The 15173-nt window shown below is 43.5% G+C and overlaps 1 protein-coding gene across 1 annotated transcript in view; it reads left to right on the plus strand.

Moving 5' to 3' along the window:
* Positions 1-15173, plus strand: part of LOC109917517 (syndecan-3-like) — a 206583-nt gene that overhangs the window by 173635 nt on the left and 17775 nt on the right. Inside the window, exon 2 of the mRNA XM_048613265.1 lies at positions 7007-7118. Coding sequence (XP_048469222.1) covers positions 7007-7118 — 112 coding nt within the window. The remainder of the gene's footprint in view (positions 1-7006; positions 7119-15173) is intronic.

Below are 15173 nucleotides of genomic sequence, written 5' to 3' on the forward strand. Positions count from 1 at the left end.
ACACTAGTCACCAAGCTGTCCTAAATAAGCTTATCTCAAGTCAGACGGTCTTTTCAGTACTACACTTGACCTCAAACTCGTGAGTTCCTCATTCACTTGATTAATTTACAGACACACTGCAGTGAGTGCAGTTTATTTCAATGCAAGGAGTATTATTGGTAAGGCGGATGATGTAAGGCTGGATCAGTGTGTGGGAACTTGTGGCCATTACAGAGATTTGGTTGAAAGAGGGACAGGACTGGCTGCTCAATGTTCCAGGGTTTCATTGTTTTAGACAAGGTAGAGAGGAAGGTAAAAGAGGTGGGGGGGTTGTATTACTAATCAGGGAGAATGTTATATGTGCACTCAGAGAGGATGTGCTGGAGGGCTCATCTACTGAGGCAATATGGATGGAGCTCAAAAATAAGGTGGGTGCAATCACTCTGTTAGGATTATACTATAGGCCCCGCAACAGCCACCGAGATATTGAAGAACAACTATGTAGACAGATTATGGAAAGGTGCAATAAAAACATAGTGGGTGACTTTAACTTCCCTGGTATTGACTGGGGATCCCTTAGAGCAAAAGGGTGGAATTTGTTAAATGCATACAAGAGGGTTTCTTGAAACAGTATATGAATAGTCCAACTAGAGGAGTGCCGTACTGGGCCTTGTATTGGTTAATGAGCCTGACCAAGTGACTGACCTTTCAGAGGGAGAGCATTTTAGAAACAGTGATCACAACTCCTTAAGTTTTAAGATAGCTATGAACAAGGATAAGCCAGGACCTTGCAGGAAGGTATTAAATTGGGGAAGGGAAAATTATGTCAGTATTAGGCAGGAGCTAGGGAGTGTTAATTGGGAGGAGTTGTTATCAGGCAAGTCCACATTTGACACATTTGTGGGAACTGTTTAAAGACCTATTGGTTAGAGTTCAGGACTGGCATGTTCCGGTAAGGAGGAAGGACGAGGATGGCAAGGTAAGGGACCCTTGGATAACGAGTGAGGTTGTGAATTTAGTCAAAAGGAAAAAGAAGCATATGTAAGGTTTAGGAAGCTAAAATCAGACAGGGCCTGTGAGGAATATAAGGAGAGCAGGAAAATACTCAAGCAGGCATTTAAGAGAGCAAGAAGGGACCATGAAATGATCTTGGCAAGTAGGGTTAAAGAGAATCCCAAGGCATTTTATAGATATATTACAAACAAGGGGATAACCAATCAGAATGTAGGACCACTCAAGGATGAAGAAGGGAACTTGTGCTTGGAGGCAGAGAATGTGGGTGAGATTCTAAATGAGTACTTCGCAACGGTATTCACCTAGGAAAAAGGTATTGTGGAGTATGCTATTTTGTTAGGGCATTTTCAGATCAAGAAAGAAGTGGTGTTGGATCTCTTGAAGAGCATTAAGATGGATAGGTCCCCCAATGGTATCTATCCCAGGTTATTGAGAGAGGTAAGAGAGGAGATTGCTGGGGTCTTGACCAAGATCTTTGTATCTTTGCTAGCTACTGGAGAGGTCCCAGAGGACTGGCAAGTAGCTAATGTTGTTACTTTGTTTGAGAAAGGAAATTGGGATAATCCAGGAAACTACAGACAGTTGAGTCTCACATTGGTGGTTGGGAAGCTTGGGAGAGAATTCTTAGGGATAGGATTTATGCACATTTGGAAATTTGGCCTAATTAGGGACAGTCAATGTGGCTTTGTACAGGGCAGGTCATGTCTCACTAACTTGAATTTTTCGAGGAAGTGACGAAGGTGATCAATGAGGGTAGAGCAGTGGATGTTGTTTACATGGATTTTAGTAAGGCTTTCGAAAAGGTCCCTCATGGTAGGGTCATCCAGAAGATTATGATGCATGGGATCCATGGTGACTTGGCTGCGTGGATTCAGAATTGGCTTGTCCATAGAAGGCAGAAGGTAGTGGTGGAAAGGTGTTTTTCTGGCTGGAGGTCCGTGACTAGTGGGGTTCTGCAGGGATCCGTACTGGAACCTCTGCTGCTGGGATATATATAGATAACTTGGATGAAAATGTAGATAGCTGGGTTAGTAAGTTCGCAGATGATACAAGGATTGGTGAAGTTGTGGATAGTGTAGAAGGTTGTCAAAGGATACAGAGGGATATAGACCAGTTGCAGATATGGGTAGAGAAATGGCAGATGGAATTTTATCCAATTAAGTGTGAGATGCTGCATTTTGGGAGATCGAATGTTAAGGAAAAGTATACAGTTAATGGCAGGACTCTGAACAGCATTGATGTACAGAAGGATCTTGGGGTTCAAGTCCATAGCTCCCTGAAAGTGGTTATGCAAGTAGATAAGGTGGTAAAGAAAGCGTATGGCATGCTTGCCTTTATTGGTCGGGGAATTGAGTACAAGAGTCAGGATGTTATGTTGCAGCTTTATAAGACTTTGGTTAGGCCACACTTAGAGTATTGCGTTCAATTCTGGTCGCCACATTACAGGAAGGATGTGGAGGCTTTGGAGAGGGTGCAGAAAAGGTTTACCAGAATGCTGCCTGGATTAGAGGGTATGAGCTATAAGGAGAGGCTGGAAAAACTCAGGTTGTTTTCTCCTGAGTGGCGGTGGCTGAGGGGAGACTTGACAGATGTCAATAAAATTATGAGATGCATAGATAGGGTTGATGGTCAGATTCTTTTTCCCAGAGTTGAATTGTCTAATACTAGGGGGCATGCATTTAAGGTTAGAGCAGGAAAGTTCAAAGGAGATATGAGGGGTGAGTTTTTTATACAGAGAGCGGTAGTAGTCTGGAATACACTACCAGGGGTGGTGGTCGAGGCAGACACAATAGGCTATTTAAGGGACTTTTAGATAAGCACATGCATATGAAAGGAAGGGAGGGATATGGACCAAGGGCAAGCAGAAGGGATTAGTTTCATTTGGCACAACATTGTGGGCTGAAGGGCCCATTCCTGTGCTGTACAGTTCTATGTTCTAGGAGTGCATTCTTCCCTGGCTGACAGTTTACATGAGATCTTCAGTCACTTGGCCGACTTTGTAAATTCACAACACCGTTTCAAACTCAGAGCTGAACAAATGAGCATATCTAATGCTTCCAATAAAGGCCCTGTGCCTGGGGAGCAGGAGGCTGGAGTCAGTCTTCCCAATTCCCACTAGTAACACAGTTGACCTTCTCTCTCACCCAGTTCCCCCCAAAACAGTGCAGAGTATGAGTTGGATGAGGATGGAATTATATTTGGTTCCCCGAGGTAAAAAACATGCTGCACACTGGAGGATGAAGTAAAGAGGGAAGTTGTTGGAGCCACTGGCACCACACCCAACCCAAACATTCTTCTGGACTTCGAAGGTTATGGAAAAAATTTAATAGATTAAAATTCTGAGGGGAGTTGGATTGGAAGAATCTGTATCCACTGGCAGAGGACCATTCTTCAGAAAATGCAGATTTAAGATGTTTGCCAAAAAGAAGCAGAGAGGAGATGAAAGGAAATGTTTATAAGCTGCAAGTCTTTGTGATTTGGAATGCACTGTCTGAAAGGGTGACAAAAGCAGCAGAGATTTATTCGCAATCTTCAAAAGAAAACCGGATGGATTCCTCTTGAAAAGAAAAGAAACCACAAGGGGTTTAAAAGAAAGGCAAAAAGCCAGTACCAGCATGAAGGGTTGAATGGCCTCTTGTTTGTGAAGAGTCAATATTTTCTTTTCAAAAGAACCCCCTACTGTGTGGAATCAGGCTATTCAGCCCATCAAATCCACACCAACCCTCTGTGGAGCATCCCAGCCAGATCATCCTATCCCTGTAACCCTACATTTCCCATGACTAATCTACCTAGCCTGCACACTTCAGGGCAACTTAGCACAGCCACCTGACCTAACCTAACCTGCACATCATTAGACTGTGGGAGGGAACCAGATTACCTGGAGGAAGCCTATGCAGGCACAGGGAGAACATGCAAACTCCACCCAGATAGTTGCCTGAGGGTGGAATTGAACCCAGGGTCCTGGCACTATGAGGCAGCAGTGCTGACCACTGACCCACCATGCCACCCCAGAGTTTGTACCCCACAAAGTCAGGCAATTAGGAGAGATGAAAAGACAATATATGTTATCAATGCTCACTAGCTCTTTTAATCCAGAAATTTGAGTAAAATTTAGTATAGAAGACAGGCACAACCATCTGGCAGCAAGCAATAAATTTCTGATGACGATATCCCTTTAATCTCTCACAGCAGATTTTAATTGTATGATGTAGTTCAGACATATATCACGTACCACAACTCTAATTCTGTCCAAATCTGTGTTTAGCACACTATAAACCAGAAGGAGTTTTGCTAAAGCCTTACGGCATTTAACAAGAACTGTCTAACCTCAACTGACTACAATTTCAGAGTCCTCTTTCTGTCTGATTATTGAGACAATTCTCAGAGGATTATTTTACTGTGCAGCGTGGGAAAGAGACATCACTTGATGTTACAAAATAAATACCTTGAGGCCACCAAAACAGTATTGGCCAGGTCACTCCGCTGCATTGCGGTGCTATTTCCTCGGCCATTTCATAAGCAGTCTACTTTAGATAACTTCATTGGTTCAGCTCGGTCTTCGATGATGGTGTCAGTTTACAAAGTCATCCCAAAGACTGAAGATTTGTGTAGAATAGACTGTCAACCTGGTTAAGAATAGACCCACTGCAGTAAGCTTGTAAATTATTCAAGTGAATGAGGGCTCAAACTGGATATGCACCCATCCCAATAATTTAGGATTTGATTAGACTGAACTGCAACTTAATGCGGCAAATACATTTACGTTGAAACTTTTAACTTTCTTGTCCCTTGTTAGGAGATATAGTCCACTCTGTCTAATTCCAACTCTTATGATTTGTTTATTTTAGTTGAAAATTCCCAATGTGCCTTCATATGTACATTCTTTAATTCATATTGCCATTTGGAGAGCTTCAGGGTAGTCTTGGTTGGGAGCTCTGCCTATTCTCAGTTGGTGGAATTTCCAGTGTTTGGGGCTGAATATCTAATGCAGCATTCAGTTGTCCCCCGAATAATGCTGAGGCAATAAGGGATTAATTGAAACAGTCATCTGCCCCATATCTAAGAATTTACCCTGGACGCAGTTCCTATGGCTCACATCTAAAAACAAGTGCAAAATTCCAGGCTGACTCTGAAGCGCGGTTATTAAAGAGTGTGACGCTGCCAGAGGTTTGAATCAAATGTTGAACCAAGGCCCGCATAGTGACGCCATTTCAAAAGCCAGTAATTGGCTGTAAAGTGCTTTCTGATCGCCAGTGGTTGTAAAAGTGCTGCATAAGTGCAAGTCTGACTTTTATTTCATTTTATTTCAATTCTTGTGCACTACAGTAAGGAGAATTTTTTTTCTCTCAAAAGAGTGTTTGAATATTTTTAAGGCAAACATAGATTGATTCTTGATAAGGAGGGGGTTGAAAAGCAATTGGTTTTCGATAAAAATGTAGATTTGAGGTTTCAGTCAGATCAGCCAAGATCATATTGAGTGGTGGAGCAGACTGGAGGAGCTGAGTGCTTGGCTTCTGTTCCTAATTCACATGTTTGTTCGCCAGTTCATAATTGAGAACTTGAAGGGTTCTGTGCAGACTTGTGAAGAACTGTGCAGCAGAAGTCATGAGTTTAGATGGTCTCTTTTTGTTTAAGAGGGGAGGGAGTGGGGAAGGTAGAATCTGATATCATCTTTCTTGTCTCCAATCAGTCAGGAGGATGTGTTCAGAGAAAGGTACTCACCTCATTCACAGCTGCAATCAGTTTCACTCAGAATCCCCAAAGCCATCATCAATGGCTGGGTGAAATGTTTGCATCATGTTTGATACAACTGACAACACCCAGCAATGCAATTAGATACATCGCCCTGTCAAAACAATGGCAGGGAGTATTTTGAGCTCTACTCTTGGGTGAGGGACTGGTGGATACGGGGCTGTCACTGGTGATACTGTGGTGACATTAAATCACAACGGCTTGTGTGCACTTCTGTCCTTTGCTGCATTGCCAGGATGATGTTAAATGAGCCTAGTGACAACACAGAAGACTTCTGGAGTGCTTTGAAGAGCTGGATCATTTCAACAGTTAGTTTGGCACTGAGCCAAGTCCCTCTCAAACCCATCAAGTGCTGCTGTATCACTGGCTAATGGGAAGTGATCATGCTGCTGGAAGGTCTAACTGTTTCTTGTCAGCTCCTCCTCGCCTCTGAGTGGGTGAGGCCCAGACTGAGTGACTGTGCCAGCTGACAGCACAGCTCAGTTCTTGTTACACACTGGTTGAGCCTGAATGTTAACTGAGGCTGGGGATTTGAATGTGCAGCTCTTCAGAAAGGGAGCTGGTGTCTCCTGCCCAGAGCCTGTTTGCCTGGAAATGCTACAATTGTCAATGAATCAACCATTTTGACAGCACCTATCAGACTGGCAGATCCAGGAAGTTGGAGAGTAGCAGGCCCCTGAAAACTTCACTGAAAAGCGTTCTCCCTGGATCATACACCACCCAGTTGAGGATATTTATGCTGTTGCTTCAGCATTGCTGGGTCTAAATTCTGGAAGTCCTGACCTAGCACTTTTATGACACAAACCTCAACAGTGGACCCACAATTGACCCAATTTACTGATAACTGGCCAAGGAGAATTTAGATTCCTGTCGACTTGTTAAATAACTTTAAGAATTAACTGGTCCATTGCAACATGTTCAACCGCATCCAAGCAGTTAGCGGAAGGGAACAGAGGTGTCTGAAGTTTTGTTTAAAGTTAGAAATGGTTTGTACTGAGTAATCCACCATCATCTGAACTGCCAATCTGCTGCTGTGCAGCGATCTATGTTCACTTCTGAGCTCTGTGACTTAACAATCTAAAACAAATGTTAGTACAAAATACAAGTAGAAAAATAGTTTTTATTTTCCCAGTTCTTTTTCTCCCTCATTGCAGATTGGAGTCTCACTGCACAGTGCTCCTTAGCCTTTTCAATGAATTGAGCTGATTGTCAAATCCAGTTCTTTGGTGCTAATGTTGTTCATTTGTCTCTTCCGTCCTAGACCTACCACACATCGCGACAGACTCAAGATCTGGCAACGTTAACAGATCTCGAAGGATCAGGCTCAGATGATGACGATGAAAGTGTTTACTCTGGTTCTGGAGGGTCAGGATGTAAGTTCCCTCTGTCCATTGTGTTTCTGTTAAATGTTCATCACTCCTTGTAACGAGTGGGGTATTTTAATTCAGTCTGAAGTTTGATACACACACGCCTCCCTCTCAACATTCCTCTCAATGCGACTCAGTCTTGGGCCAATCAAGTGACCAAATAGTAATCTTTAAAAGCCCACCCCCCACCCCCTTTGATTTGGTGGCTTGCCCGTGACTTCATGTTGTTTAGGGGATGTGTTATGGTGGGGGATCCAAACAGCAAGGACTGAAAACACCCCATCCATTGATGACGACTGGCACCACCCCTTCCCCAGCCCCCTGATGCCCTGGCCTGTCAGACCCTGGTGAGTAGCCCATCCTTGCTCCCCACCACCTTTATTCAATGCCTTGAGCTCCTGGGCTCACTGCATTTCCAGCATTGACCACTGATGTTGGTGGTACTGTTGGCACTGAGGAACTGCTGGCCCTCTGATTTGGCTGGCACCTCTTTGAGGTGGGCTGTCTTGTCTCAACGGGATGGGAGCCATGACTTGAGTCACATAAAATTTAGTCACAGCTATCGGGGACCGTACATCCAACTGTCCAGATGGCGGGCAGGACCTCACTCAATCGGCATTCCATCCTTTATCTTTACCACCCAGTGCTTTCACCATTGAAACACAGTGGCAGTAATGTGTGCCATCTATAAGATGCACTACAGAAACTCACCAAGACTGCACCTCCCATATCCATGAACTTATTGTGCATTAGAAGTTGGGCAGTAGTTTCACGGGAAAACCATCACCAGAAATTCCATTCCAAGTCGCACTTATGTCTGTATCATTGTCCCTTCAGTATTAATGCACTGAAATCCTGGAACTCCCTCCCTAACAACACTGTGTTTGTATCCAAACCCCAAGGACTCAAGCAGATCCATAAAGCAGCTCATACCATCTTCACAAGGGCAATTAGGTTTGAAAGGTCAGCATTTATTGGCTACTCTTAACTTTATGATCAACTATTAAGAATTAACCACATTGCTGTAGGTCTGGAGTCACATGCAGGCCTGGCCTGGTAAGGATGGCAGATTTCCTTCCCTAAAGGACATTAGTGATGGGTCAATGGTTGTGAGAATGGGGATTTTTACAACAATTAACAGATGATGCATGGTTGCCTTTGCTTTTTAATTCTAGATTTTTAACAATTAAATTTAAATTTCACTGTCTGCCATCGTGGGATTTGAACATTAGACCGGGGTCCTGGATGATTAGCCCAGTGACATTACCACAATAACACCACTGCCCCACCAAGCCAATAACTGCTGGTCTGGCCAGCAAATCAAAGAATGCACATGAGTGGATTGTAAATGCCTCATTCTCATCCTTGCCTTGATTTTACTTGTGATCAGTCCAAAGAATTTTTCAAAGGACAGAGCCACATCTTTTTAACTCGGTGTTGTGACTGTAGAGAATACTTTCTAGGCAGATGCTGAGATGAGGAAAAACCAGAGTATCGGACCAATGCTAGAAGGATCCTAATGATTGACCATTGCAGCACCTTGTTCATTCTTAAATTACCTATTCCCTCCGACTGAATCTTCATGTGAAGTAAATCTTCTTGATATTAGCCTTTAAATTTATTTTTGCCTTTTTGTCATTGGAGGAGTGAACACAAGTTGGGATTAATTGTAGAGCCCTTCAAAAGAGCCAGAATGTGCAGAAGGGGCCAAATAGCCATCTTCTGTGATGTATCACTCTGTAGTTCTATGTAAAAACCATGGATAAGGAATCAGCTGATGAGTCCATTTAATTGTTTTCAATCCCAATTGTACTTTGGCTCCAATTATACAGCTCGGAAGAGATTTGACACCTTCCAGCCTTTGGTACTATACTCGTCTCATCTCTTCCCTGGTCAGTTTGTCCTTTGGCACACTGAATTGACAAGCAGCAAGTTCCCTTCCTTTGAAAGTAGAGCCAGGAGAAACCACAAGAAGGTGTGTAAAGAGAGAAACCATCCAACGTTACATTGAAAAATAAAATTGTCTTCCGACCCTGTTTTTGCTGAAAATAAACCTCAGTGTGTGATCATTTACTTTGTAATAGTCAGCAGGATCAGTTCAATTGATGGAAATGCCATGAGGTAAATGATTATTTATGGATCCAATTGCCCTTCAGCGAGATCAGTAGATCATTGAATGGATGGTTAGTAGAGAAGAGGGTTTAGTTTGAAGGCTGCCCATATTCAATTAAATGCCCCCTCGGGGATAGGTAGCTAATGTTTTATTACTGCTCTCAAGAAAACTGCATCAATTTTGTTGAGTATTCCAAAAAGATAACAGCTATTGTTCTGCATAAACTGGTGTCTTTTATAAGCTTATTTTTCTTAAACACCTATCAAATGCTTTTTTTCTGCCCTTTTTGATTGTTACTCACCCCACGCTCTCCATCAGTGGTGGCTAAGTCTTCACCTGCCTCGCTCCTATCCTTTAAAACTCCCTGCAACACACCTCGCCCTCCACCTCGGTGATCTCTCTCCATTATTTGAGAAACCCACTCCTCTAAACCATTCTGTTTGCTCATATTTCCTAATCTCTCCCTTCCAGCAGTGGCACCCATTTCTTTACACCCATCAGTGCAGGACTTTATGGGTGTTTGCCTATGTGCAGGGCTTGAAATCAATGGAAGTTGTTGCTGAGTTCTCCATGATCCCCATCTTCGTGCAGTTAGTGACAGACACTGACCTGTAGGGATGCACATTTCCCTCATGTGAGCTCTGAGAAACAAGTCATTGTCTTTATTTTTGTTCGCCATTCCCATACTTGCCAGAAATGACAGAATCACTTAACAATTTCTCCAAAGAATATTCTCCACATTTAATGGTAAAAGTTAATAAATTTAGCTCTTGTCTCTGAAACTAGATGTCATGCTTTTCTAATGTTACAATCCCCATAGAGACCAATGACTTGTAGATGAAAAGAGTCCACATATTGCCAATGAAAAGAAAACCATCTGGACAAGATTTCACAAACCAAGAAAAGTCAACATAATTCAAATATTGATTAACCAGCAAAGGATATTTCAAATCAAAACTCAGGTTTCACTTTAAATAGCCAATGGAACAAAGATACACTTTAAATAGTTTCAAGCACTCGCAACATCTCCTCAATAGATGTGACTCCACTCACTATCTCACATTGTTTCCAACTTGGCCTCTATTATTAGGGCCTCTCACTTGTCATTCTATAATTTCGACAAATGAGTCATATTCACCAGCTGCCACACTCTGTCAGATGTTGCCAGACCAACAAGGTGGACATCTACAAGCTCTCTCAGATTCGGGTCCCAACAATCCTCATGGCATATACTCCCCACAAGCTTCCTTCTGTGCCACCTTTAAATGGTACAGTGGGTATTGGCAACACCGAAACAGCAACAGTGTATGTTGTCCAATCCATAATCTTTAGCTCTTCCAGTTTTTAGCTGTCTATCCTTTCCAAATGTATAACACAAACACAGTAATACAGTCTTCTTAAAAGGACTAATTCAACAACAGGATCTATTCTAATCAGCCAAAACAGAAAACTGATCCATTCGTGGATGTTCTTGCCTGCTTCCACTTACACTGATTCTGAGCATTCTGGAACCCCACCCTCTGCAGTTAGCTTTCTATTTGTCTTTTTCCTTCTTAGTTCTTCATCCCTTAAATCCTCTTTCAGTGTACTCTCCAGTTTCACTTTGGTCTTGATATGGTCATTACACAAAAATAAAATGCAGGTGTTTCTCAAAACACATAGATTATCAAATAGGGGGAGGCAGTGTCTTGGTGATATTATTGCTGGACTATTAATCCAGAGACCCAGATAATGTTCTGGGGACTCTGGTTTGAATCCCACCGTGGTAGATGGTGGAATAAATATCTGGATGACCGTGAATCCATTGCCGATTGTTGGAAAAACCCATCTGGTTCACTAATGTCCTTTCGGGAAGGAAACTGCCATCCTCACCTGGTCTGGCCTACATGTGACTCCAGACCCACAGCAATGTGGTTGACTCTTAACTGCACTGTGGGCAATTAGGATGGGCAATAAATGCTGCCAAGTCAGCGCTTATCCCTTGAATTAATAAAGAATAATAAAAAGGGGAAGAATCATTCCTGGTCCAACATTCCCAGTAATCCGGAAATTGGAAGAACCATAAACTTGAATTAACTCCATGGCCAATGACGGTTTTATTTATTTTCAGTTGAGTCATATGCTGACATTTTTTGCCAGCCTTCCTTTTTACTGTCATTGGATTACTTCCCTTCAATTAGGATGGAAAAGGTCATTCTCATTATTAACTCCTGCCTCATGAACTGGAATTGAATGATTAAGGTGGGTCTGAGTTCCCAATGCCATTCTCTGGGTCTGCACCATAAGAGCAGAAGTAGGCTATTCAACCCATTGAGTCTGTTCCAACATTCAATGAGATCATGGCTGATCTGATAATCCTCAACTTCACTTTCCTGCCTTATCACATAACCTTTCATTCCTTTCCTGGTTAAAAATCTGCCTGCCTCAGACCCTCAAATATACTTAATGACACAGCCTCAACAGCCCTCTGCAGACAAGAATTCACAGATTTGCCACCCTCTGAGAGAAGGAATTCATCTTCATCTCTGTCTTAAATGCCCAGCTCCTATTCTGAATTATGCCCCCGACAATGACCCATGGTTAGCTGGACCTGTACGAAGCAAAATCTGACCCCATCAACTCGCCAAGCAGAAATGGTCATGTCACACTTGTCATTCTGGCTGCTGTGCGGTGCTTCAGCCAACTGGTCACCGTTCATGTGTGAGTCTAGACAGTGAGTTATTTAACTATGGGAGGATTTCAGGCAAACCAGCCTGAGTCCTGTTCTGGTAACCGCGGACAGGTTTGACTTGAACACAGAGCAGTGATCAGCATCATCAATGCTGACTGCTGTGTAAGTTGATCTCCCTGCCACTTTCAAGCTTCCGTCAGCACTCTGTCACAGTCATTTCCACAGAAAGTAAAAACCCTGTGATTTTACAAAACCGCAGATTGCACACTTGTCTCCCTGCTATGTGAATTGATCAGCGTTCCCTCTAATTTTCTAGCTGATTCTGTGGGCTGTGTGTCGCAGCGACTTCCAGAAGTGGAAGTCAATACCATGATCAGAGAGCCCAGGCTGAGCCTGCATGCAGAATATCGGAACGGCAGCTTTGAGTGAATGTTGGAATTAATCCCAGCTAGGACCCAACTTACACTGGAACAGGGAAAAGGTCCAACTAGAGACTCATGGGCAGAACATTTGCCCCAATATGGGGTACAAACGGAGATGGTGGGCACTTTCCCCAGAATTAGTGTCAGGGGAGAAACCAGCAAGTACCAAGGGAGGGAAGTTAAAGGCCGGTTGGGGACTGGGGAGCTGAGTGGAGGTGATGCAGAGAAAGAGATCAAGACAGAGGGGTAGGAGGAGGGAGAGAGATGGAAGGCAGCAGGTGAGAGGGAGGGAGAAGTCCTCCAGGGGTAAGACTCAAAAACCACCTCTCTATTCCCCCAACCTGATACACATCAGCCACTGGCCATGCTGTGGATGGATTTCCTCCCCACCATGGCAGCCCCAGGCACTTTTTATTTCAAAACTAAAAAAAACTTCTAAGAGGTCACCTTACAGTAGAATCGCTATCTGTCTTTCTGTCAGTCTCTGTCTACCTCTCTGTATTTTCTGCCTCTGTCTAAGTCTCTGTGTCTGTCTGACCACCTCTTCCTCTCTTTCTCTCTCTGTTTGCTTGTGTCTGTCTCTGTTTTTCTCTCGCCATCTGCCTGTCTCTGTCTGTCTGGCCCTCTCTATCTGTGTGTCTCTCTATGTGTTTGTCTCAGTCTCTCTGTTGGCCTTTCTCTCTCTCTGTCTGTCACTCTCTCTCTCTCTGTCTGCTGCTCTGATGTGCTCTCTCTCTCTCTCTCTGTTTCTCTGTCTCTCTCATTTGCAATAGCAGGCTGTGCTCTTTGGGAATCTTCCTGCTGCACTTAGCTGGTTGGCAAGGACATGTTCTGGCCACTAATTGACTTAACCAGGAAATATCAGAGCCGTGTGAATGTTCCTGACACAGTGTGGGTCACGATCCCAAACTGAAATGAAAATTCCTGGCCTCTGTGTGTAACATCTCTCCAGCAGTAGGACGATGTTAGGTACCAGTGAGAACAACCTTACGTAGGACCACTCTTTCCTTCGTTTATGCACTTCTTGTCACACAGTTTACATATAATGACTGTAATGTGGGTCAGTGGTCATTGCTGACTTAGCCATGCATTATACACCAAACATTCGACACAGTTAGACAATGGTACAATCCAAAGCAGTCACATGTGAAGAATAAATTATTAATGTCTGAGGAACTGTTCCTCTGCAAATTAGATTAGATTAGATTTGATTGTCACATGTACGCTAGTAAAAGATTACAGGAGTACAGTGAAAAATGTACAGAGTCACCACTCTCTGGCACATCTTAGAATGCAATAGTTAGAATTAAAAACAAGAGCCGAGATTGCTATTGCTTTCAGAAATGGATGGAGGAATATGTCAAACAGGCAGATCAAACATTATTCAAAATTCATTTTCAATTTACAAATGCTCTTAAAAATGAATTTGGGCCACTCACCTCCCCTTGAGTTGTTGGTTCTGCCAATACTCCCAGGTCACCATCAGCACCAAACTACATTTTGTCTTAAATTGTGGGTTTGCTGTACCTCAGTCACTGGAGCCGTAACATTAACTCTGCTTTCTCTCTCCACAGATGTTGCCAGACCTGCTGATTTTCCCCAGTGCTTTCTCTGTTTGTTTTTCTGACATTGTTCCATATAGTTCTTTCTGCCTCCCAGTGATCTGACCTGATCGATCAGCTGTCATCAGTTTGGGGCATGATCTCTGTACTGGCAATGGTGGACCTGTGAAGACAGGCAAAACAACAAAGGCTCTTTCTCAGAGATTATTTGGCGAAATAGAATCTTCTAGAAGGCCTGCTTCCACCTGCCCCTCTTCTCCATGCTCTGCTTGCTTGCCTCCAATCCTGAAGGCATTGACAAAATATTATTGTCGCATCTGATTATATGTTTTGGTAGGTTAGTTTGGAGTAGCCATTCTAGCCTCAGATCTTGTGTGTGAGTGTGAGTGTGAGTGTGTGTGTGTGAGTGTGTGTGTGTGAGTGTGTGTGAGTGTGAGTGTGAGTGTGAATGTGTGAGTGTGAGTGTGTGTGCATGTGTGTGAGTGTGAGAGTGTGAGTGTGTGTGAGTGTGAATGTGTGAGTGTGAATGTGTGTGTGTGAGTGTGAGTGTGAGTGTGTGTGTGAGTGTGTGTAAGTGTGAGCAAGTGTGAGTGTGTGTGAGTGTGAGTGAGCATGTGTGTGTGCGTGTGTGTGAGTGTGTGTGCGTGTGTGTGTGTGTGTGAGTGTGTGTGTGTGTGAGTGTGTGAGTGAGTATGAGTGTGTGTGTGTGAGTGTGTGAGTGTGTGTGTGAGTGTGAGTGTGAGTGAGTGAGTATGAGTGTGTGAGTGTGTGTGTGTGAGTGTGAGTGAGTGCGTATGAGTGTGTGAGTGTGTGTGTGTGAGTGTGTGTGTGTGAGTGTGTGTGTGTGAGTGTTTGTGTGAGTGTGAGTGAGTGAGTATGAATGTGTGTGTGTGTGTGTGTGTGTGTGTGTGTGTGAGTGTTTGTGTGAGTGTGAGTGAGTGTGTGTGTGTGTGTGTGTGTGTGTGTGTGTGTGTGTGTTCTTATTCATTTATTCAGGGGATGAGGACATCACTGGCTAGGCCAGCATTTATTGCCCATCTCAGAGGGCAGTTGAGAGTCAACCACATTGCTGTGGGTCTGGAGTCACATGACCAGATAATGATTGCAGTTTCCTTCCCTGAAGGGCATTAGCAAACCAGATGAGTTTTCCTGACAATCGTCATTACACTCATTAATCATTAGACTCTTAATTCCAGAGTTTTGTTAAATTCAAATTCCACCATCTGCTGTGGTGGAGTTCAAACCCAGGTCACCAGAACGTTACCTGGGTCTCTGGATTAACAGTCCATTAAT

This window comes from Rhincodon typus, chromosome 27, assembly GCF_021869965.1.
Source record: "Rhincodon typus isolate 14 chromosome 27, sRhiTyp1.1, whole genome shotgun sequence".
Taxonomy (NCBI): Eukaryota; Metazoa; Chordata; class Chondrichthyes; order Orectolobiformes; family Rhincodontidae; genus Rhincodon; species Rhincodon typus.